This window comes from Babylonia areolata, chromosome 25 (genome assembly GCF_041734735.1).
Source record: "Babylonia areolata isolate BAREFJ2019XMU chromosome 25, ASM4173473v1, whole genome shotgun sequence".
Classification (NCBI taxonomy): Eukaryota; Metazoa; Mollusca; class Gastropoda; order Neogastropoda; family Buccinidae; genus Babylonia; species Babylonia areolata.
The window spans coordinates 8,446,391-8,472,098 of record NC_134900.1 but is presented as its reverse complement, the minus strand read 5'-3'; the positions used below and the strand labels follow the sequence as shown (position 1 = coordinate 8,472,098).

Genomic DNA, 25,708 nt, shown 5'->3' with positions numbered 1-25,708 from the left:
TACCAGCAGGCTCAGCAAAAACGAAAGTTATTTGCGATGAGAGGCTTTACAGATAACTGAGGGTGGAACACTGATGCATCCACATTAATGCAGACGTCATGTGAATTCGAGAATGATTTTGTTAATCGAAAACATTCTTTCAGTGTGCAGGTACATCAGTCTTCAGTTACTATAAACGTCGGTGTCAGTTTGTAGACTGCAGTCAATAATTAACATTGATACTGCTGCAACAAACTTGCCAAATTGCTTGTAACACATACTGCAGTATGGCGTCATTTCATTTGAAATGTAGGACATTGTAGGGCAGTTTAAAAGTGTGTTCACGTTCTGGGTTTAATATGTGCATAATCATGATACTGAAAAACTGATAATACAGACACTTGGTCCCTGTCATTTTAGAAATACTGTTAACACACATTCAACACTATCTCATCAACTCCAACAGAAATTAAATTATCCGTGCCCATGTTTTCTTCCTCAGACGTTGGCAGCTTAGCTGTTCATGTTATCCTGTATTCTGTATGCAGCTCTTCCAAAAGTACTGCATTTTGAAGCATTAATTATATCTTTTGATGATTTTCGTTGTCAGTGTCTTCATCTGCAAGCAGGAAATGACTGGCAAAACTGTCAGTGCACATGTCTTCTGGCTAAGTTTTGTGTATTCCCAAAGTTAAAAATAGGGCACTGCGAAGTTGATTACTCTGTAGTGAGGTAAAGTAAGTCTCTGTACATTGCTTACTTCCCGCAGCGGAAGTATCCAACTACAAAGTTGCTAACTATGGCAAAGTTGTCAACTATGTTAGTAAAGTTTCATGCATAAGACCCCAGTTTGAGTCTTGTGTTTACTTATATTAGAGCTAGTCTCCAAAAACCCAAAAGCTGTATGCTGTGTTATATACCCATTTGATTAGAAAGAGAAGAGAAATTGTGGGTGACATGTTGATGAGTTGTGTTTTCCAGCATGGAGAAACCACCATGAACAAGCAGGGCAGGATAGGAGGGGACAGCAATTTGTCTGAGCGGGGCTGGAAGGTATGTGTGTGTGTGTGTTCACTTGTGGGTGTTGGTGTGTGGGGGTCTCTTTGTGATCCAGAGAGGATTCGTGGAGTGTATTGTGCATGTTTTGTGTGCCATACACTTTAATGTTGATCCTTTTGTGATGAAGAGGTGATGTGTGCCATACACTTCAGTGTTGATCCTTTTGTGATGAAGAGGTGATGTGTGCCTTACACTTCAGTGTTGATCCTTTTGTGATGAAGAGGTGATGTGTGACATACACTTTAATGTTGATCCTTTTGTGATGAAGAGGTGATGTGTGACATACACTTTAATGTTGATCCTTTTGTGATGAAGAGGTGATGTGTGCCATACACTTTAATGTTGATCCTTTTGTGATGAAGAGGTGATGACTGCCATACACTTCAGTGTTGATCCTTTTGTGATGAAGAGGTGATGTCTGTCATACACTTCAGTGTTGATCCTTGTTGTGATGAAGAGGTGATGTCTGTCATACACTTCAGTGTTGATCCTTGTTGTGATGAAGAGGTGTGTGCCTTACACTTCAGTGTTGATCCTTGTTGTGATGAAGAGGTGATGTCTGTCATACACTTCAGTGTTGATCCTTTTGTGATGAAGAGGTGATGTCTGTCATACACTTCAGTGTTGATCCTTTTGTGATGAAGAGGTGGTGTGTGCCTTACACTTTAATCCACATGGACAGCAATGGGACACATGTCCTGACCCACCCAGACCAAACCAGACATTTGTTCTCTTCACACACAGATGAATGGGACATTTAATCCAGTCAGTTAACACATTTCCACATCAAGTCTAAAGTTGTTAATAGCTTTGATAAAAAAAAAAATGAACAAAGTATTATCGCTCAATATCAATGTGTTACAAATTAAAAAGACTAAAGTACTTTGAGAAAAACGTAACTGTATGTAAAACCAAGGATATAAAGTCTTGAAATAAATGAAGAATATGAAATCAAGACTCTCAAATGTTTCTCACTTGTCCTACTCTCTCTCTCTCTGTGTCTGTCTGTATCTGTTTCTCTCCGTCTCTGTGGGTTCCACTATGTACTCAATATACCTAGCTATTTCTATTTCTTTTTATCACAACTGATTTCTCTGTGAAATTCGGGCTGCTCTCCCCAGGGAGAGCGCGTTGCTACACTACAGCGCCACCCTTTTTTTTTGTATTTTTTCCTGTGTGCAGTTTTATTTGTTTTTCCTATCCAAGTGGATTTTTCTACAGAATTTTGCTAGGAACAACCATTTTGTTGCCGTAGGTTCTTTTACGTGTGCTAAGTGCATGCTGCACACGGGACCTCAGTTTATTGTCTCATCCGAATGACTAGCGTCCAGACCACCACTCAAGGTCTGGTGGATGGGGAGAAAATATTGGCGGCTGAGCCATGATTCTCACTTCCTAGGTGGACGCGTTACCTCAAGGCCATCACCCCACTGAATGAAGCATTGAAGAGATTACATACAATTACCGTGTGAATGTTGTTGAATGTTTATGTTAACTATTTTTGGTTGATTTGAATTGTTGATTTACTATTTCATGTCATTTTCTCATTATCATTTATCATTGAACCCCCCTTCAGTGAGGGGCTGTGGCCTTAACTGAATAACACACTCGTTCATCCGTTCCGTTTGATCTGGGTTCCACTCTCCAACACTCCCTCTGATTGGATCCCAGCTGTAAACTTGATCTGCTCCTGTGGGAGTGATTTTGGTCCATTGATACTTTGAGCTATTTTCTCCTTATGGGTGCATGTGTGTTTGGAGTGTGGTAGGTCATATTTTTTGGCGTACATGACTGTATGAATGGACAATTACCAGCACACTGAGTCCAAATTATCTAGAGAAATGCGCTATACAAGTGCCATTGATTATCAGTATTATTGTGCCATTCTGTCCAAAAGTGGTTTAGATGAAAGTGGGGATGTTCTGACTGGTTTTCGTCATTTCCATCAGTTCTGTTCTTTCCACAGTGTCTGTGTCCACATGTATGTGCAGTATGCCGAGCTGCTGGGGGACTACGTGAAGACGGAGAACCTGGATAAACTGAAGGTGTGGACCAGTGAGAAACGGCGCACCGTGCAGACCGCTCAACACATCAACGTGCCCATGGACCACTGGAAGGCCCTCAATGAGATTGATGCTGTGAGGCTCCCCTTCTCTTCCCTGTGTGTGTGTGTGTGATCAGGGAGACCAGTCCTATCAGGGACTTCTGTTTGACAGTGTTAGCTCTGTGTGTGTGTGTGTGTGTGTGTGTGTGTGTGTGTGTGTGTGGATATTTGATAAGATTGTTGCTGTTGCCCTTCTTAGGAGACATCATGTGCATGTGCAAAATGAGTGGTTAAGATCATATGGCTTGGAGGCAATTGCGTGGGGTTTGGTCACACAATACTTGTATTTTCGACATCTGTCAGAAACTGTGCAACAGACTAAGCAACTAGAATAACTAAGCAATGGAGGAGGGATACTTTGAAATGAACTGTTGCAGTGGTTAATGTTTCTTGGTGCTGTGTGGTGACACATTTCTGTGTGAACTTTGTGCTGTGTGGTGACACATTTCTGTGTAAACTTTGTGCTGTGTGGTAACAGGTTTCTGTGTGAACTTTGTGCTGTGTGGTGACAGGTTTCTGTGTGAACTTTGTGCTGTGTGGTGACACATTTCTGTGTGAACTTTGTGCTGTGTGGTGACACATTGCTTTGTGAACTTTGTGCTGTGTGGTGACATTTCTTTGTGAACTTTGTGCTGTGTGGTGACACATTTCTGTGTGTTGATGGCATTGCTAGGATGATGTGGCCTTCAGGTGTACTGGTTTACTGTCACACTGCCTGCAGGTGTACTGGTTTACTGTCACACTGCCTGCAGGTGTACTGGTTTACTGTCACACTGCCTGCAGGTGTACTGGTTTTACTGTCACACTGCATGCAGGTGTACTGGTTTACTGTCACACTGCCTTCAGGTGTACTGGTTTACTGTCACACTGCCTTCAGGTGTACTGGTTTACTGTCACACTGCCTGCAGGTGTACTGGTTTACTGTCACACTGCCTTCAGGTGTACTGGTTTACTGTCACACTGCCTTCAGGTGTACTGGTTTACTGTCACACTGCCTTCAGGTGTACTGGTTTACAGTCCACTCTGCCTGCAGGGTGTCTGGTTTCTGTCACAACTGCCCTGCAGGTGTACACTGCCTTCAGGTGTACTGGTTTTACTGTCACACTGCCTTCAGGTGTACTGGTTTTACTGTCACACTGCCTTCAGGTGTACTGGTTTACTGTCACACTGCCTTCAGGTGTACACTGCCTTCAGGTGTACACTGCCTTCAGGTGTACTGGTTCACTGTCACACTGCCTTCAGGTGTACACTGCCTGCAGGTGTACTGGTTTACTGTCACACTGCCTTCAGGTGTACACTGCCTTCAAGTGTTCTGGTTTTACTGTCAAACTGCCTTCAGGTGTACTGGTTTACTGTCACACTGCTTGCAGGTGTACTGGTTTACTGTCACACTGCCTTCAGGTGTACACTGCCTTCAGGTGTACTGGTTTACTGTCACACTGCCTTCAGGTGTACTGGTTTACTGTCACACTGACTTCAGGTGTACACTGCCTTCAGGTGTACTGGTTTACTGTCACACTGCCTTCAGGTGTACTGGTTTACTGTCACACTGCCTTCAGGTGTACACTGCCTTCAGGTGTTCTGGTTTTACTGTCACACTGCCTTCAGGTGTACTGGTTTACTGTCAAAGTGGATCTTGATAAACAATTTTGCCAGTGACAACCTTTTTGTTGCCATGGGTTCTTTTACATGTTCTAATTGCATGCTGCACACAGGATCTTAGTTATCATCTCATGCAAATGACTAGTACTCGAAGCACGTCATCCTAGCAGTGCCATCAAACTTCCTGATGTTATTTTTTCTCCTGTGTTATAAACTCGTATCTGATACCATTGCTGGCTGAGGGAGTGTGGATGTAACCTTGTAAGACCCCCCACTGTAACTCTTACCCAGACGGTTGAGGCAGCAGTTGCCTCCTCTACTGCTGTGGTGGTGATAGTGGCACACAGCTGTCATGCATCTGATGAAGAGTGAGCTGATCAGTGGTGGGGAAGTGATCAGAATGCATTGTTTGTGGCAGGGCGTGTGTGAAGGGATGATGTACGAAGAAATTCAAGAGAAGTACCCCAAGGAGTTTGCCAACCGAGACAAGGACAAGTTCCATTATCGCTACCCTGCAGGAGAGGTGTGTGTGCGTTGTGTGTGTGTGTGGTGTGCGTGTGTGTGTGGTGTGCGTGTGTGTTCATATATGTGTGTTGTGTGTGTGTGTGGTGTGTGTGTGTTATGTGTGTTTGTGTGTGGTGTGCGTGTGTGTGGTGTGTATGTGTGTGAGTTGTGTGCTTGTGTGTGTTGTGTGCATGTGTGTGTGTGTGTTGTGTGCGTGTGTGTGTGTGTGTCTGTGTGCGTGTGGTGTGTGTGTGTGTGTGTGTGTGTGCTTTGTGGGGGGGATCAGGTGTGGGGACAAGGGAAAGAATGGGGGAGGAGGCCACTGAAGTTGGTCAAAAGTGGCCTCCTGACCCATCAAATACCATGACCATGTACGTAGTACTCAGTATGTACTGTCTTGTCATCATTGGCAATGTTTTCTCACTTATGTGGACTGGCCTGCTTGTTTTGATAGTAGGTGTCGTGTATTGAAATGTATCGGTATTGGAACTGTTGGATTTTAAAGCACTTGGGGCAAGATGAGTTGATTAGGCACAATGTCAAACCATTATATCCCTGCATGTTTCTTTGACAGTAAAGTTCTGCTGCTTCCACACATGCCGTAATCTTTCCATTTTTGAAAAAAAACAAACTTTTGATTTGGTCTGAATTTTTTTTTCTGTGTTTCAGTCATATCAGGATCTTGTGGCTCGACTGGAACCTGTGATACTGGTCAGTAAATTAACTGTGTTGTATGTGTGTTGTGTGTGTGTGCCTCTGTGTGTGTGTCTTTGTGGTCTTCTCTTGTGTGTGTGTGTGTGTGTGTGGTCTGCTGTGCAGGCATTTGATTCTTATTCTTGTCTTTGTGTGTGGTGGTGCTGTGAACATGCCAAGTGTGGAAGTTTTTACGTGCCCTACACAAATCAACTTCCTTCATACAAGTAAATCTAGGTCAGGGCAATAGAAAACTGGAGGTTTTCACGCACAAAAAGCACTGGCACTTACCTTTCATGTACTTATGGATACAAGAAAAATAGGTTTGGAAAAAAAAGTGGGTTTGTGAGTTTACATTGATTTAAAAGTTCATGGGAGCCTAATGCAATTCCTCCTGCCCCCATACTCCTCCTTCACAGCTTTTACATTGATTTAAAAGTTCTTGGGAGCTTAATGCAATTCCCCCCGCCCCCAGACTCCTCCTTCACAGCTCTCCTCATTCAGTTTTGAGGGGATGGCAATCAGTCATGTGAAGCCGAGAGATTATACATTGTGAGGTACCTAATCAGTCATGTGAAGCTGAGAGATTATACATTGTGAGGTACCTAATCAGTCACGTGAAGTTGAAAGATTATACATTGTGAGGTACCTAATCAGTCACATGAAGCTGAGAGATTATACATTGTGAGGTACCTAATCAGTCCTGTGAAGCTGAGAGATTATACATTATGAGGTACCTAATCAGTCATGTGAAGCTGAGAGATTATACATTGTGAGGTACCTAATCAGTCATGTGAAGCTGAGAGATTATACATTGAGGTACCTAATCAGTCATGTGAAGCTGAGAGATTATACATTGTGAGGTACCTAATCAGTCCTGTGAAGCTGAGAGCTTATACATTGTGAGGTACCTAATCAGTCACGTGAAGTTGAAAGATTATACATTGTGAGGTACCTAATCAGTCACATGAAGCTGAGAGATTATACATTGTGAGGTACCTAATCAGTCCTGTGAAGCTGAGAGATTATACATTATGAGGTACCTAATCAGTCATGTGAAGCTGAGAGATTATACATTGTGAGGTACCTAATCAGTCATGTGAAGCTGAGAGATTATTTTTTGTTAGGTATCTAATCAGTGGTGTGAAGTTGAGATTATACATTGTTTGGTACCTAATCAGTCATGTGAAGTTGAGAGATTATTTTTTGTTAGGTATCTAATCAGTGGTGTGAAGCTGAGAGATTATACATTGTGAGGTACCTAATCAGTCATGTGAAGCTGAGAGATTATACATTGTGAGGTACCTAATCAGTCTTGTGAAGTTGAAAGATTATACATTGTGAGGTACCTAATCAGTCATGTGAAGCTGAGAGATTATACATTGAGGTACCTAATCAGTCCTGTGAAGCTGAGAGATTATACATTGTGAGGTACCTAATCAGTCATGTGAAGTTGAGAGATTATTTTTTGTTAGGTATCTAATCAGTCTTGTGAAGTTGAGAGATTATACATTATGAGGTACCTAATCAGTCATGTGAAGCTGAGAGATTATACATTGTGAGGTACCTAATCAGTCATGTGAAGTTGAGAGATTATTTTTTGTTAGGTATCTAATCAGTGGTGTGAAGTTGAGAGATTATACATTGTGAGGTACCTAATCAGTCATGTGAAGTTGAGAGATTATTTTTTGTTAGGTATCTAATCAGTGGTGTGAAGTTGAGAGATTATACATTGTGAGGTACCTAATCAGTCATGTGAAGTTGAGAGATTATTTTTTGTTAGGTATCTAATCAGTGGTGTGAAGCTGAGAGATTATACATTGTGAGGTACCTAATCAGTCACGTGAAGCTGAGAGATTATACATTGTGAGGTACCTAATCAGTCATATGAAGTTGAGAGATTTTTTTGTTAGGTATCTAATCAGTCTTGTGAAGTTGAGAGATTATACATTATGAGGTACCTAATCAGTCATGTGAAGCTGAGAGATTATACATTGTGAGGTACCTAATCAGTCATGTGAAGTTGAGAGATTATTTTTTGTTAGGTATCTAATCAGTGGTGTGAAGCTGAGAGATTATACATTGTGAGGTACCTAATCAGTCATGTGAAGCTGAGAGATTATACATTGTGAGGTACCTAATCAGTCATATGAAGTTGAGAGATTTTTTTGTTAGGTATCTAATCAGTCTTGTGAAGTTGAGAGATTATATGTTATGAGGTACCTAATCAGTCATGTGAAGCTGAGAGATTATACATTGTGAGGTACCTAATCAGTCGTGTGAAGTTGAGAGATTATACATTGTGAGGTACCTAATCAGTCATGTGAAGCTGAGAGATTATACATTGTGAGGTACCTAATCAGTCATGTGAAGCTGAGAGATTATACATTGTGAGGTACCTAATCAGTCCTGTGCAGCTGAGAGATTATACATTGTGAGGTACCTAATCAGTCATGTGAAGCTGAGAGATTATACATTGTGAGGTACCTAATCGGTCTTGTGAAGTTGAGTGATTATACATTGTGAGGTCCTAATCAGTGGTGTGAAGCTGAGAGATTATACATTGTGAGGTACCTAATCAGTCATGTGAAGTTGGGAGGTTATACATTGTGAGGTAGATTATACATTGTGAGGTACCTAATCAGTTGTGTGAAGTTGAGAGATTCAGATGTTTTAGATAAAGGCCTTGGCCCCATTCTGAAGGAGCGAATACAAAAGAACATAATACATACTTTTCACTAACAAAAGTAACAGTTAACATGTAAGATTTGCAAACGAATATTAAGAGACTGCAGTGTGTAGCCTCTTGCTTGCTTCATAAATAGATGTAGCTGAATTAAAAAGACCTGTCTCATTTCTTGTTGACAGCAACACATTTAGCCTAAAATGACATGTTCTGTATAATACTTCGAAGGAATTAGAAGGTTAGAGATAATATATTGGGAAGTATCAGTCATGTGCAGGTGAGAAATTATATAATGTGAGGTAATCAGTCATGTTAAGCTGAGAGATTATATATTTTGTTAATGAGTCATGTTAAGCTGAGAGATTATATATTGTGTTAATGAGTCATGTTAAGCTGAGATATTATATATTGTTAGGAGGATGAAGTGGTGTTTTGAATGTTATTTTAATCGACCGAACATTTTGCTTTCTCTCTAGCTGTAAGAGACACAGGTATTCAGCCCTGAAATTATCACTTTTCCACTTGGATGGGCAATGAGCAACATGACTTGATTTGATTTGATTTGATTGATGACTAAGACGACCTAAAGAGAGCAGTGTTGTTGGTGCAGGAGCTGGAGCGTCAGGGGAACGTGATGGTGGTGGGTCACCAGGCTGTCATGCGATGTATCCTGGCCTACTTCATGGACAAACCTGCAGGTAGGTTGTGGCTGGTAGCCTGGCCTCCGCTGTGTATTGTGTGTTGTGTTTATTGTAGGGTCTGTTGTATAGCATGTGGTGTGTTGTGTTTATTGTAGGGTCTGTTGTATAGCATGTGTTGTGTTGTTTATTGTAGGGTCTGTTGTATAGCATGTGGTGTGTTTATTGTAGGGTTTGTTGTATAGCATGTGGTGTGTTGTATTTATTGTAGGGTCTGTTGTATAGCATGTGGTGTGTTGTTTATTGTAGGGTCTGTTGTATAGCATGTGGTGTGTTGTGTTTATTGTAGGGTCTGTTGTATAGCATGTGGTGTGTTGTTTATTGTAGGGTCTGTTGTATAGCATGTGGTGTGTTGTGTTTATTGTAGGGTCTGTTGTATAGCATGTGGTGTGTTGTGTTAATTGTAGGGTCTGTTGTATAGCATGTGGTGTGTTGTGTTTATTGTAGGGTCTGTTGTATAGCATGTGGTGTGTTGTGTTTATTGTAGGGTCTGTTGTATAGCATGTGGTGTGTTGTGTTTATTGTAGGGTCTGTTGTATAGCATGTGGTGTGTTGTGTTTATTGTAGGGTCTGTTGTATAGCATGTGGTGTGTTGTTTATTGTAGGGTCTGTTGTATAGCATGTGGTGTGTTGTGTTTATTGTAGGGTCTGTTGTATAGCATGTGGTGTGTTGTATTATTGTAGGGTCTGTTGTATAGCATGTGGTGTGTTGTTTATTGTAGGGTCTGTTGTATAGCATGTGGTGTGTTGTGTTTATTGTAGGGTCTGTTATATAGCATGTGGTGTGTTGTGTTTATTGTAGGGTCTGTTATATAGCATGTGGTGTGTTGTGTTTATTGTAGGGTCTGTTGTATTGTATTGCATGTGTTGTGTTGTTTATTGTAGGGTCTGTCATATTGTATTGCATGTGTTGTGTTGTTTGTAGGGTCTGTTGTATTGTATAGCATGTGTTGTGTTTATTGTATGGTCTGTCATATTGTATTGCATGTGTTGTGTTGTTTTTATTGTATGCTCTGTCATACTGTATTGCTTGTGTTGTGTTTATTGTATGGTCTGTCGTATTGTATTGCATGTGTTGTGTTGTTTTTTGTAGGGTCTGTCATATTGTATTGCATGTGTTGTTGTTTTTTGTAGGGTCTGTCATATTGTATTGCATGTGTTGTGTTGTTTATTGTAGGGTCTGTCATATTGTATTGCATGTGTTGTGTTTATTGTAGGTTCTGTTGTATTATATTGCATGTGTTGTGTTTATTGTAGGGTCTGTTGTATTATATTGCATGTGTTGTGTTGTGGCAGTAATTTGTGGATCCAGTTCCATTTTCAGTGATGTGTCAAAGGGTGTGGACTGATCCATAAATGCTACATCACAACTGAATAAAGGCCGTACTGCATACATTCAGTGACTGTTTAACCCAACAGGCATCAATCCCCTTGATACTGTATGAAAGCTGTGGGACTGGGGATTTGTCAGGTTGTCTCCTCACAGGGAGGAGATGGGCGTCTTGGTGTGTTATACTGTGTACTGATCATTTGACATTGACAGTTCATGTGATGTCAGGTTTGAGCTTTTTTAAGTCAATTTCTCAGAAATCAGTCCAACAATGAAAAAACATAGCAGTTATAACCGGTTCTGATATTTAAAGTGGAATCTCAATTGTAAAACATTCTCACCTTTAAAGAATTGTAATGTAAGAAGTTTTAACAGTTAAAGAAAATGCAATTATAAATGGTGCGCTGGATAGTTCTGAAGCTAAATATGTTGATAAACAGTCACTGAGCTGAACTGGTTTAATTTCCTTCAACTGAATAATGTAGTGCTGAAGAAAACTTGTGTGTGTGTGTGTGTGTGTGTGTGTGCAGACGAGCTTCCCTACCTGAAGGTCCCTCTGCACACAGTGATCAAGCTGACCCCAGTGGCCAAGGGATGTGAAGTGGAGTTCATTCCTCTGAACGTTCCTGCAGTCGACACTCACCGCAACAAGCCCGCTGTAAGTTGTGTGTGTCTGTTGTCCTTCTGTCTGTCTGTTGTCCTGTCTGTCTGTTGTCCTGTCTGTTGTCCTGTCTGTCTGTTGTCCTGTCTGTTGTCCTGTCTGTCTGTTGTCCTTCTGTCTGTTGTCCTGTCTGTCTGTTGTCCTGTCTGTCTGTTGTCCTTCTGTCTGTTGTCCTGTCTGTCTGTTGTCCTGTCTGTCTGTTGTCCTTCTGTCTGTTGTCCTGTCTGTCTGTTGTCCTTCTGTCTGTTGTACTGTCTGTCTGTTGTCCTGTCTGTCTGTTGTCCTGTCTGTCTGTTGTCCTTCTGTCTGTTGTCCTGTCTGTCTGTTGTCCTGTCTGTCTGTTGTCCTGTCTGTCTGTTGTCCTTCTGTCTGTTGTCCTGTCTGTCTGTTGTCCTGTCTGTCTGTTGTCCTTCTGTCTGTTGTCCTGTCTCCTGTCTGTCTGTTGTCCTGTCTGTCTGTTGTCCTTCTGTCTGTCTGTTGTCCTTCTGTCTGTTGTCCTTCTGTCTGTTGTCCTTCTGTCTGTTGTACTGTCTGTCTGTTGTCCTGTCTGTCTGTCTGTTGTCCTTCTGTCTGTTGTCCTTCTGTCTGTCTGTTGTCCTTCTGTCTGTTGTCCTTCTGTCTGTTGTCCTTCTGTCTGTCTGTTGTCCTTCTGTCTGTCTGTTGTCCTGTCTGTCTGTTGTCCTTCTGTCTGTTGTCCTTCTGTCTGTTGTCCTGTCTGTCTGTCTGTTGTCCTTCTGTCTGTTGTCCTTCTGTCTGTTGTCCTGTCTGTCTGTCTGTTGTCCTTCTGTCTGTTGTCCTGTCTGTCTGTCTGTTGTCCTTTCTGTCTGTTGTCCTTCTGTCTGTTGTCCTTCTGTCTGTTGTCCTGTCTGTCTGTTGTCCTTCTTTCTGTCTGTTGTCCTGTCTGTCTGTCTGTTGTCCTTCTGTCTGTCTGTCTGTTGTCCTTCTGTCTGTCTGTCCTGTCTGTTGTCCTGTCTGTCTGTTGTTCTTCTGTCTGTCTGTTGTCCTGTCTGTCTGTTGTCCTTCTGTCTGTTGTCCTGTCTGTCTGTTGTCCTTCTTTCTGTCTGTTGTCCTGTCTGTCTGTCTGTTGTCCTTCTGTCTGTCTGTCTGTTGTCCTTCTGTCTGTCTGTCCTGTCTGTTGTCCTGTCTGTTGTCCTGTCTGTCTGTTGTTCTTCTGTCTGTCTGTTGTACTGTCTGTCTGTTGTCCTTCTTTCTGTCTGTTGTCCTGTCTGTCTGTTGTCCTGTCTGTCTGTCTTTTGTCCTTCTGTCTGTCTGTCTGTTGTCCTTCTGTCTGTCTGTTGTCCTTCTGTCTGTCTGTCCTGTCTGTTGTCCTGTCTGTTGTCCTGTCTGTCTGTCTTTTGTCCTTCTGTCTGTCTGTCTGTTGTCCTTCTGTCTGTCTGTTGTCCTTCTGTCTGTTGTACTGTCTGTCTGTTGTCCTGTCTGTCTGTTGTCCTTCTTTCTGTCTGTTGTCCTGTCTGTCTGTTGTCCTGTCTGTCTGTCTTTTGTCCTTCTGTCTGTCTGTCTGTTGTCCTTCTGTCTGTCTGTTGTCCTGTCTGTCTGTCCTGTCTGTTGTCCTGTCTGTTGTCCTGTCTGTCTGTTGTTCTTCTGTCTGTCTGTTGTCCTTCTGTCTGTTGTCCTGCCTGTCTGTTGTCCTGTCTGTCTGTTGTCCTGTCTGTTGTCCTGTCTGTTGTCCTGTCTGTCTGTTGTTGTGTCTGTTGTCCTGTCTGTTGTCCTTCTGTCTGTGTTGTCCTGTCTGTTGTCTGTTGTTGTGTCTGTTGTTGTGTTGTCTGTTGTCGTGTCTGTCTGTTGTCCAGTGCCAGGCAGCCCTCTTCTGTTGGAACCCTTCCCCAGGAAACGATGTGGTTATTTTGACTGTTAGTTCCTGTTGACCCTTGTCAGGTCACAGCCCTGCAGTGCAGGCCCCACCCCTCATGACTGTGAGGCATTTTGAAATGAGTACCGTGTGTGATTTACCATAGAGCACAGAATGGATCGCACAACTGAAAATAACATGCTGGTGTAAGGTGTGACAGTTATCACAAGTAAAGATTGATAATGACATGCATACCAACAGCAGTGTGCACGACTGATCACAGATGGTGATAGTGCTCACAGACTGGGGTTTCCATGTCACTGATGTCAGCTCCTCACAGAACATGTCATCATACTCCTTGTCACTCTCACTTCATTGCCCTTATTGTTACACAAGTGTGGACCAGTATCCCTTCTCTGCTTTAATGAATGAAACTAAATCACTTTCATCATTGATGTAATCACAAAAGATGTACGAAAATTGATCCACATCTGTTTCCTCAGTTTCACAGTGGCAGAATGAAGGAAAAAACCCTTTTCCTTCATGTTCATGGAATGCTTTATTCCAACAAAGTTCATGTCATGGGTACTTTCTCACAGGAAAAGGACAGTTATATTATGTGACTACACATAGACAGAATGGTGTACCATCAATGGAGGCCTGATGGTGCATGGTGTGATGGTCAGGCAGCACTTGTCCCAGCAGTGACCAACAGTAAACATTTACACATGATACTTTTCATAGTTGGTTTGTTTCGTTGACCTGTTTTGTCATCATTCCATTTATATTATGTCAAGTTTATGTGAGAGCATGCTGTTAGATATGTGAGCTGAGCTGTGCGTGCAGATGCAGTCATGTTGGCATCCCTGCAGACAAATCCTGTGTAAGTATGACGCTTGTGTCTTTCAGAATGTGGACACCAGCCGTAATACGGAGGAAGCCTTAACAACAGTGCCTGCTCACGACTGACGTGTTGCTGAACATTGTTTCCTTTCCCCCGCCACGTGCCTCCTCTGACCTCCCTGCCCTCTCTGCAGCAGCTGTTTTCAGCCCCAAGAAGAATCTCTTGTTTGGATTGTATTTTATTGAATATATGTTTTTATACAGTTATATAACCAGTTTTACCAGTGGGAAGCAAAAATGTACTTGGATTCCTCAAGTGAGGAAGTGATTGGAATCTCCAGTGACTTACTGTTGACAAATTGGCCTTTTTTGTAATCTACTGTTGGGGTTCTTGCAATACTATTTGCGATTGATCTGTTGTTTAACAGTTGGCTTGTTTTATCTGTAAATGGCTCATTGTCTTCAACCTCCATTTGCACAAACTCTTTAGAAAGCTGAGAAATTCAGTTGGTATTTTAAGTTGATCCATCATGGCAACTTGTGTCCGGTCTGATATCAGATGTTTAAAAAAAAAAGCCAGGAAGTTTGTGTGCACTCCTGCTGGAGAATTACAAAAACGGAAAAGATTTCCTGAGCTCTTCCATGTCATTAATACACTGTGCCCAGATCACAGCACTGCAGCACCAAGTGACAACACCATAAACGTCACAACATGGCAGCAGCTGTATGTTGAACAAACGGAAGTGAATTGCATATGAAGCAAATGTGTAAAGTTGACAGTCACAAGATTGTTTTTCATGGTCATGTAAATGTAAAGTGTACAAAACAGCACTTACCACAAATTGAATGAGACGTGATAAAAGGTAGGGAAATTAAAATATTCCTGACAATGAAATTGTGATAAATGTATTTTATATACCTGAGAAAGAGAAAAGTACTTTTGCGTTACATTCAAAATATCCTTGATCTTGAAGGTGAAATTTCAACTGCTGTAATACTGAGCAGCAATGAATATGGTGCTTTTATAATAGAAGTGGAAAAATGATGCTATTGAAAAGATGGCTGTTAGCATTACTCTTGTTGCATCGTGCAGAGATGACTTGTGATACTGAACAGTTGTGCAGAATTGAGGCTGCTGATGTAGATTGTGAATGGTTTCGTAGCTGTTACTTTAATGTACCCTTTTTCTAATACTGGTTATTAACCATTTGAGATCAGTAGCATGCTAATTTATTTACCATATGAGATTCGAGCACAGTTATGTACTTATTTTTTATCATATGAGATTCAAGCTTAACATACTAATTTATCATGAGATCTGAGCACAGTAACATACCAGTTTGTTTACCATATGAGATTAGAGCTCAATATCTTGCTGATGTGTTTATGATATTTGAGCTTTGTAACGTACTAAATATACTCAGAATATCAAACATTTTCCCCAAGCTCATTAAACCAGCTGACATACTCAATTTTTAACAAGTGGAATGTTTATACAGGCGTTAAATGTGAGAAAAATTTTATAATTCCACAATGGTTTTACTGATCACAAGCTCTGCTCTTTTTATATAGATGTCTGTGATTGTCATGTCCAGTTGTTGTTCTGCCTTTGTCTGATGGCATGTTACTTTGTCCATTCCTGAATCTCAGTTTATCTGCATGTGAGTGAGAGATAGTGTGAGAGAGAATGTGTGTGTGAATGAGTGGGTGTATGTGAGAGATTGTGTGGATGGGTGTATGTGTGAGAGAGTGTGTGAGAGATTGTGTGGGTGGGTGTATGTGAGATTATGTGTGTGAGAGAATCACATCCTCCACTGCTGTATTTAGACCATTTGTTTTTGATGAGAAGTGATAAATGGTTAGGATGACTATTACACACTCTCCCCCTCCCCCTCCTCTGTATAACTGTGGGGAGGGGATGAGGGAGGGAAGCAGGCCCGAGCAGAGGCAAAATACTGGCCAGTTTGTTCCAACCTATGGGTTGTGAGTGGAGGGGGGGGGGTGTACTTGTTGCAAGGGTCTCTTTATTGAATTGCCGCTTCCAGGAAATCCTTGTGTGGACATGCTTATTTTTTATTTTCATATTAAATTTGTTTTGCAGTTGTCGTGCCAAATATGCCATAGCACAGTGTGCAGATGTCAGTAGATTGTCCAGGTTTTGTTGATTACGCTTTCCTCTTTTTATCCATTGAAAAACATCCAAAAGTAACCTGTTTGTGAAGGAACTTTGGAGAAACATTTTAGTTTGAAGACATGAGCAGTCCTACCTACCCTGGTGCTACTTGTTCTCTTCAAGGGCGTTTCCTGTGAGCTCTGTTGATAATGGTGCTCATTGTGAGGGACACTTTTCACAATTTGCCCCAAAGTGGGATTATTTTTCCTGTGCGTTTTATGACTATGCAGGCACAAGAAAACTGAGAAGCTGAAAGCGTATAGCTTATTTAACTGATTTTAAACTGGGTTTTAATTTCGATATGGTCATTTGTTGAGCTGCAAGATGTGACGTTTGTGAGCAGAGTGTTGTGATAGGTGGTCATGGCCTCAAGAAGAGGTCCTGCCTGCAACCAGAGGTATTTCTGCTTGTTTTGGGCGTGATTCCCGTTGACACCAGTCATTATAATGCTGTTTGTGTCAACCTGTACTGCATTGGGGATCTTGGTGGTGATGTTTGTTATCCCCCCCCCCTCTCCCCCACTGACCTTTCTCCTTCAGTGATGTTTGTTATCCCCCCCACCCCCACCCCCCACTGACCTTTCTCCTTCAGTGATGTTTGTTATCCCCCCTGTCCCTGTTTACCATATGAGATTCAAGCTTATTAACATACTAATTTATCTTGAGATCTGAGCACAGTAACATATCAGTTTACCAACCATATAATACTCAAGCTTATTAACATCCTAATTTATCTTGAGATCTGAGCACAGTAATATACCAGTTTGTTTACCATATGATATTCAAGCTTATTAACATACTAATTTATCATGAGATCTGAGCAATTTAACATACCAGTTTGTTTACCGTATGAGATTCAAGCTTATTAACATACTAATTTATCATGAGATCTGAGCAATTTAACATACCAGTTTGTTTACCATATGAGATTAGAGCTCAATATCATGCTGATTTGTTAATGATATTTGAGCTTTGTAACCTGCTAAATATACTCAGAGTATCAAACATTTCCCCAAGCTCATTTAACCTGCTAACATACTCATTTTTTAACAAGTGGAATGTTTATTGAGGCGTTACATGTGAGAAAACTTTTAGAATCTCCACAATGGTTTTACTGATCACAAGCTCTGCTCTTTTTATATAGATGTCTGTGATTGTCATGTCCAGTTGTGTTCTGCCTCTGTCTGATGGCATGTTACTTTGTCCATTCCTGAATCTCAGTTTATCTGCATGTGAGTGAGAGATAAAGTGTGTGAGAGAGAATGAGTGTGTGTGTGAGAGAATGTGTGGGTGGGTTATGTGAGAGAGATTATGTGTGTGAGAGTGTGTGAGAGAATCACATCCTCCGCTGCTGTATTTGGACCATTTGTTTTTGATGAGAAGTGATAAATGGTTAGTATGACTATCACCCGCTCTCCCCCTCCCCCTCCTCTGTATAACTGTGGGGAGGGGATGAGGGAGGGAAGCAGGCCCGAGCAGAGGCAAAATACTGGCCAGTTTGTTCCAACCTATGGGTTGTGAGTGGAGGGGGCGGGGGGGGTGTACTTGTTGCAAGGGTCTCTTTATTGAATTGCCGCTTCCAGGAAATCCTTGTGTGGACATGCTTATTTTTTATTTTCATATTAAATTTGTTTTGCAGTTGTCGTGCCAAATATGCCATAGCACAGTGTGCAGATGTCAGTAGATTGTCCAGGTTTTGTTAATTACGCTTTCCTCTTTTTATCCATTGAAAAACATCCAAAAGTAACCTGTTTGTGAAGGAACTTTGGAGAAACATTTTAGTTTGAAGACATGAGCAGTCCTACCTACCCTGGTGCTACTTGTTCTCTTCAAGGGCGTTTCCTGTGAGCTCTGTTGATAATGGTGCTCATTGTGAGGGACACTTTTCACAATTTGCCCCAAAGTGGGATTATTTTTCCTGTGCGTTTTATGACTATGCAGGCACAAGAAAACTGAGAAGCTGAAAGCGTATAGCTTATTTAACTGATTTTAAACTGGGTTTTAATTTCGATATGGTCATTTGTTGAGCTGCAAGATGTGACGTTTGTGAGCAGAGTGTTGTGATAGGTGGTCATGGCCTCAAGAAGAGGTCCTGCCTGCAACCAGAGGTATTTCTGCTTGTTTTAGGCGTGATTCCCGTTGACACCAGTCATTATAATGCTGTTTGTGTCAACCTGTACTGCATTGGGGATCTTGGTGGTGATGTTATCCCCACCCCCCTCTCCCCCACTGACCTTTCTCCTTCAGTGATGTTTGTTATCCCCCCCCCCTCTCCCCCACTGACCTTTCTCCTTCAGTGATGTTTGTTATCCCCCCCCCCCTCTCCCCCACTGACCTTTCTCCTTCAGTGATGTTTGTTATCCCCCCCCCCTCTCCCCCACTGACCTTTCTCCTTCAGTGATGTTTGTTATCCCCCCCCATCCCCCACTGACCTTTCTCCTTCAGTAAATGTTATCCCCCCCCTCCCCCACTGACCTTTCTCCTTCAGTGATGTTTGTTATCCACCCCCACCCCCACCCCCCACTGACCTTTCTCCTTCAGTGATGTTTGCTATCCCCCCTGTCCCTGTTTACCATATGAGATTCAAGCTTATTAACATACTAATTTATCTTGAGATCTGAGCACAGTAACATATCAGTTTACCAACCATATAATACTCAAGCTTATTAACATCCTAATTTATCTTGAGATCTGAGCACAGTAATATACCAGTTTGTTTACCATATGATATTGAAGCTTATTAACATACTAATTTATCATGAGATCTGAGCAATTTAACATACCAGTTTGTTTACCGTATGAGATTCAAGCTTATTAACATACTAATTTATCATGAGATCTGAGCAATTTAACATACCAGTTTGTTTACCATATGAGATTAGAGCTCAATATCATGCTGATTTGTTTATGATATTTGAGCTTTGTAACCTGCTAAATATACTCAGAGTATCAAACATTTTCCCCAAGCTCATTTAACCTGCTAACATACTCATTTTTTAACAAGTGGAATGTTTATTGAGGCGTTACATGTGAGAAAACTTTTAGAATCTCCACAATGGTTTTACTGATCACAAGCTCTGCTCTTTTTATATAGATGTCTGTGATTGTCATGTCCAGTTGTGTTCTGCCTCTGTCTGATGGCATGTTACTTTGTCCATTCCTGAATCTCAGTTTATCTGCATGTGAGTGAGAGATAATGTGTGTGAGAGAGAATGAGTGTGTGTGTGAGAGAATGTGTGGGTGGGTTATGTGAGAGAGATTGTGTGAGAGAGAGTGTGAGAGAATGTGTGGGTGGGTTATGTGAGAGATTGTGTGTGAGAGTGTGTCCATTCCTGAATCTCAGTTTATCTGCATGTGAGTGAGAGATAGTGTGAGAGAGAATGTGTGTGTGAATGAGTGGGTGTATGTGAGAGATTGTGTGGGTGGGTGTATGTGAGAGATTATATGTGAGAGAGTGTGTGAGAGATTGTGTGGGTGGGTGTATGTGAGATTATGTGTGTGAGAGTGTGTGAGAGAATCACATCCTCCACTGCTGTATTTAGACAATTTGTTTTTGATGAGAAGTGATAAATGGTTAGGATGACTATCACCCGCTCTCCCCCTCCCCCTCCTCTGTATAACTGTGGGGAGGGGATGAGGGAGGGAAGCAGGCCCGAGCAGAGGCAAAATACTGGCCAGTTTGTTCCAACCTATGAGCTGTGAGTGGAGGGGGGGGTGTACTTGTTGCAAGGGTCTCTTTATTGAATTGCCACTTCCAGGAAATCCTTGTGTGGACATGCTTATTTTTTATTTTCATATTGAATTTGTTTTGCAGCTGTCGTGCCAAATATGTCATAGCACAGTGTGCAGATGTCAGTAGATTGTCCAGGTTTTGTTGATTACGTTTTCCTCTTTTTATCCATTGAAAAACATCCCAGAGTAACTTGTTTGTGAAGGAACTTTGGAGAAACATTTTAGTTTGAAGACATGAGCAGCCCTACCTACCCTGGTGCTACTTGTTCTCTTCAAGGGCGTTTCCTGTGAGCTCTTTGATTATGGTGCTCATTGTGAGGGACACTTTTCACAATTTGCCCCAAAGTGGGATTTTTTTCCCTGAGCGTTTTATGAATATGCAGGCACAAGAAAACTGAGAAGCTGAAAGTGTATAGGTTATTTATCTGCATTTTAAACTGGGTTTTAATTTCGATATGGTCATTTGTTGAGCTGCAAGATGTGACGTTTGTGAGCAGAGTGTTGTGATAGGTGGTCATGGCCTCAAGAAGAGGTCCTGCCAGCAAGCAGAGGTATTTCTGCTTGTTTTGGGTGTGATTCCCATTGACACCAGTCATTATAATGCTGTTTGTGTCAACCTGTACTCCATTGGGGATCTTGGTGCTGATGTTTGTTATCCCCCCCCCCCCCTTTCCCCACTGAACTTTCTCCTGTGGTGTTTGTTATCCAACCCACCCCCCAACCCCCCCTCCAACATCCCTCACTGACCTTTCTCCTTCAGTGATGTTTGTTATCCCCACCCCCCACACCCCCCATCCCTCACTGACCTTTCTCCTTCAGTGATGTTTGTTATACCCCCTGTCCCTGTTTACCATATGAGATTAGAGCTTATTAACATACTAATTTATCTTGAGATCTGAGCACAGTAACATACCAGTTTGTTTACCATATAATACTCAAGCTTATTAACATACTAATTTATACTGAGATCTGAGCACAGTAACATACCAGTTTGTTTACCATATGAGATTAGAGCTCAGTATCATGCTGATTTGTTAATGATATTTGAGCTTTGTAACCTGCTAAATATACTCAGAGTTTCAAACATTTTCCCCAAGCTCATTTAACCTGCTAACATACTCAATTTTTAACAAGTGGAATGTTTATTGAGGCGTTACATGTGAGAAAACTTTTAGAATCTCCACAATGGTTTTACTGATCACAAGCTCTGCTCTTTTTATATAGATGTCTGTGATTGTCATGTCCAGTTGTTCTGTCTCTGTCTGATGGCATGTTACTTTGTCCATTCCTGAATCTCAGTTTATCTGCATGTGAGTGAGAGATAAAGTGTGTGTGAGAATGTGTATGTGTGAATGAGTGTGTGTAAGAGAATGTGTGGGTGGGTGTATGTGAGATTATGTGTGTGAGTGTGTGAGAAAATCACATCCTCCACTGCTGTATTTAGACAATTTGTTTTTGATGAGAAGTGATAAATGGTTAGGATGACTATTACACGCTCTCCCCCTCCCCCTCCTCTGTATAACTGTGGGGAGGGGATGAGGGAGGGAAGCAGGCCCGAGCAGAGGCATATTTAGACAATTTGTTTTTGATGAGAAGTGATAAATGGTTAGGATGACTATTACACACTCTCCCCCTCCCCCTCCTCTGTATAACTGTGGGGAGGGGATGAGGGAGGGAAGCAGGCCCGAGCAGAGGCAAAATCCTGGCCAGTTTGTTCCAACCTATGGGTTGTGAGTGGAGGGGGGGGGGTGTACTTGTTGCAAGGGTCTCTTTATTGAATTGCCGCTTCCAGGAAATCCTTGTGTGGACATGCTTATTTTTTATTTTCATATTAAATTTGTTTTGCAGCTGTCGTGCCAAATATGTCATAGCACAGTGTGCAGATGTCAGTAGATTGTCCAGGTTTTGTTGATTACGCTTTCCTCTTTTTATCCATTGAAAAACATCCAAAAGTAACCTGTTTGTGAAGGAACTTTGGAGAAACATTTTAGTTTGAAGACATGAGCAGCCCTGCCTACCCTGGTGCTACTTGTTCTCTTCAAGGGCGTTTCCTGTGAGCTCTATTAATTATGGTGCTCATTGTGAGGGACACTTTTCACAATTTGCCCCAAAGTGGGATTATTTTTCCTGTGCGTTTTATGACTATGCAGGCACAAGAAAAAAACTGAGAAGCTGAAAGCGTATAGCTTATTTAACTGTATTTTAAACTGGGTTTTAATTTCGATATGGTCATTTGTTGAGCTGCAAGATGTGACGTTTGTGAGCAGAGTGTTGTGATAGGTGGTCATGGCCTCAAGAAGAGGTCCTGCCTGCAAGCAGAGGTATTTCTGCTTGTTTTGGGTGTGATTCCCATTGACACCAGTCATTATAATGCTGTTTGTGTCAACCTGTACTGCATTGGGGATCTTGGTGGTGATGTTTGTTATCCCCCCCTGTCCCCACTGACCTTTCTCCTTCAGTGATGTTTGTTATCCCCCCCCCTCCCCCACTGACCTTTCTCCTTTAGTGATGTTTGTTATCCCCCCCCATCCCCCACTGACCTTTCTCCTTCAGTGATGTTTGTTATCCCCCCCATCCCTCACTGACCTTTCTCCTTTAGTGATGTTTGTTATCCCCCCCCCCCAATCCCCCACTGACCTTTCTCCTTCAGTGATGTTTGTTATCCCCCCCCACCCCCCCCGACCTTTCTCCTTTAGTGATGTTTTGCCTGTAGGTCATAACTGGTGGTGGTTGTGTGACCCCCTGCTGTCAGTGTTATGCCTGTAGGTCATAACTGGTGATGGTTGTGACCGCCTGTAGGTCATAACTGGTGGTGGTTGTGTGACCCCCCTGCTGTCAGTGATGTTATGCCTGTAGGTCATAACTGGTGGTGGTTGTGTGACCCCCCTGCTGTCAGTGATGTTGTGCCTGTAGGTCATAACTGGTGGTGGTTGTGTGACCCCCCTGCTGTCAGTGATGTTGTGCCTGTAGGTCATAACTGGTGGTGGTTGTGTGACCCCCCTGCTGTCAGTGATGTTGTGCCTGTAGGTCATAACTGGTGGTGGTTGTGTGACCCCCTGTCAGCGATGTTGTGCCTGTAGGTCATAACTGGTGGTGGTTGTGTGACCCCCTGTCAGCGATGTTGTGCCTGTAGGTCATAACTGGTGGTGGTTGTGTGGCCCCCTGTCAGCGATGTTGTGCCTGTAGGTCATAACTGGTGGTGGTTGTGTGACCCCCTGTCAGCGATGTTGTGCCTGTAGGTCATAACTGGTGGTGGTTGTGTGACCCCCTGTCAGCGATGTTGTGCCTGTTGGTCATAACTGGTGATGGTTGTGTGACCCCCCTGCTGTCAGTGGTGTTATGCCTGTTGGTCATAACTGGTGATGGTTGTGTGACCCCCTGCAGTCGATCAGCATTTCAGTTTTAACTGTGTTTTAGCAACAAATTCATTGATCTGGCTTTTTATGGTTGTCGTAGCTGCAAATCCAATGGCCTTTTTTGTTGGTTACTTGTAGCAGCACATCCAGTGGCCTTTTTTGTTGGTTACTTGTAGCAGCACATCCAGTGGCCTTTTATGTTGGTTACTTGTAGCAGCACATCCAGTGGCCTTTTATGTTGGTTACTTGTGTTACATGGCCTTGCTGTTACTGGTGGTTACAATCAATTACATATTCAGTGGCCTTGTTTTAGTGGTGGTTTTAAGTAGCAAGACATCCAGTGGCCTTTTACAGGCAGATACATGCAGCATCAAATGTGGTTGCATTGATTTTACTGGTTGGTATAAATGACTAGTTATTTGGTGGTGAAGCTGGATATTGTGATGCACATCTTTCCAATATGTACATGTGTAAATGTAGTTAACACTTTTTTTTTTTTTTCTGGATATGAAGATTTGAAGCATGCAAGAAGGAAAAAACCTGCAGCATACCTGTGACTGCCAACAGCCTTCAATATTTATGCTGTTTTGTTATTTACCACAGTTATTCTTCATTTTTATTAACTGATGGTAACAACACCTATCTATACAGACATCTGCTTTACCAACATATCCTGATATACTGACAAGTTTTGAAGCAATGTTTTGGTATTTCCATTGCTGTATATACACAATGTTTGGGACAGTGTCTCCAAATAAAACAGCACATGTATTGAGTCATCTGTTGTGCGAGGCGTTTTTGTTCTCTGCTGTGAATTTGAGGCGTTTTGTACTCGTGGCTGTGTGGTTGGTTGTGAGATGTGGTGTGTGTGTGGTTGGTTTTGTTGTGTGTGTGGTTAGTTGTGTGGTGTGTGTGTGTGTGGTTGGTTTTGTGGTGTGTGTGGTTGGTTGTGAGGTGTGGTTGTGTGTGGTTAGTTGTGAGGTGTGTGTGGTTGGTTGTGTGTGGTTAGTTGTGAGGTGTATGTGGTTAGTTGTGAGGTGTGGTTAGTTGAGGTGTGTGTGGTCAGTTGTGAGGTGTGGTTAGTTCTGAGGCGAGTTGTGAGGTGTGTGTGGTTAGTTGTGAGGTGTGGTGTGTGTGGTTAGTTGTGAGGTGTGGTGTGTTGTGGTTGGTTCTGTGGTGTGGCTGTGTGTGGTTAGTCGTGAGGTGTGTGTGGTTTGTTGAGGTGGTGTGTGTTGTGGTGGGTTGTGAGGTGTGGCTGTGTGTGGTTAGTTGTGAGGTGTGGCTGTGTGTGAATGGGGGACTGGCAGTGAAGTCTCATTTTGCTAGGAGCAATGCGCTGTACATTCTAATGATGCACGTCTCTGTACTCGAGCCAGTGATCGTGCATATTTCATGTTGAGATAAGAAGGGAGTGGGGGTATAATTAAACAGCATGTGAACTCCTCTCTCTTGGGACTTGAGTTCAAGTAATAGTTACTTATCTTTATTTTCAGCCTTTGATAAGTAACATTTGCTCATGATTGGCTGTCTCTTCTATTGTGCTTTCTGGTTTGCAAATATTTGATAGTGATCTAACATCTCTTTTATTGTGTACTCTGGTTTAGAAATTTGTAGGTGATCTATTCTCGCTTTTCTGCATTCTGATGATAGTTTCCACATGATCTTATACAGCGACAAAACTTATGTATACTTACATTCACCTGTATTTTTGTCTAAAAAAACTTTAAATACTTTGGGAGGACTTTTTCTGGACTTGATAATTGGGCACTACGTTTTCTGTTTGGGATGTACGAGATGCCTGTTGGCTGTATTTTGTTTTGTATGCCTGTTATACATAGTTATGTATGAAATATAATTCATTTGTTCTGGTTAGTTTTTCTCCTTTTTTTTTTTTTATCCTCTGGCAACAAAATGAATGGTCAGTGTCAGAGGCATGTTGTAGTTTTATGTGCATGAATGTGACCCTACTTGTATCATTTTTTTTTTAGGAGACCCTGCACTGGTGCTGAGACACTTCAGTGCAGTTTAGTGGTGCCTGTTCTGATTTAACACCAAGGACACCACACATTAGTCTCCTTCTGATGACAACGCCAAGTCAGACTGACTGGATGTGTCCCCCATAGTGTAGAATAACTGCTTGTTCCCAGTTTTCTTTTTCAGGTGTTTTTTTTCCTTTGTAAGATTATATGGGATCAATATGAAGTTTTCAGCCCTGAAAAAGCCCATTGTGGTTAGCAACAAAGATGATTTGACAAAAGCCTCAGAAAACATCCTGAAATGGCAGGACCAGACAGCGAGGTGCATTCTAACAATGATGATGGTATTTATATAGTGCTGAATCTTGTGCTGAGACAAATCAAAGCGCTTTCGCACCAGTCATTCACACGCATGCATAACTCTAAACCTGTAGAAACTAAAGACAAAGAAGAGGCAGGCAAGGGAGGCTATTTTGGGAAGAGGTGGGTTTTAAGGCCAGACT

At 42.1% G+C, this 25,708-nt stretch overlaps 1 protein-coding gene across 3 annotated transcripts in view; it reads left to right on the top strand.

Annotated features, from left to right (window-relative positions):
* Window positions 1–18,624, top strand: part of LOC143299522 (6-phosphofructo-2-kinase/fructose-2,6-bisphosphatase-like) — a 44,943-nt gene extending 26,319 nt beyond the window's left edge. For all 3 annotated transcript variants that reach the window (XM_076612787.1, XM_076612785.1, XM_076612786.1), the window contains 7 exons: window positions 961–1,032; window positions 3,030–3,176; window positions 5,163–5,267; window positions 5,918–5,959; window positions 9,238–9,325; window positions 11,186–11,313; window positions 14,036–18,624. In XM_076612787.1, the coding sequence (XP_076468902.1) occupies window positions 961–1,032; window positions 3,030–3,176; window positions 5,163–5,267; window positions 5,918–5,959; window positions 9,238–9,325; window positions 11,186–11,313; window positions 14,036–14,095 (642 nt within the window). In that variant the 3' untranslated portion in view covers window positions 14,096–18,624. The remainder of the gene's footprint in view (window positions 1–960; window positions 1,033–3,029; window positions 3,177–5,162; window positions 5,268–5,917; window positions 5,960–9,237; window positions 9,326–11,185; window positions 11,314–14,035) is intronic.
* Window positions 18,625–25,708: the final 7,084 nt, after the last annotated feature.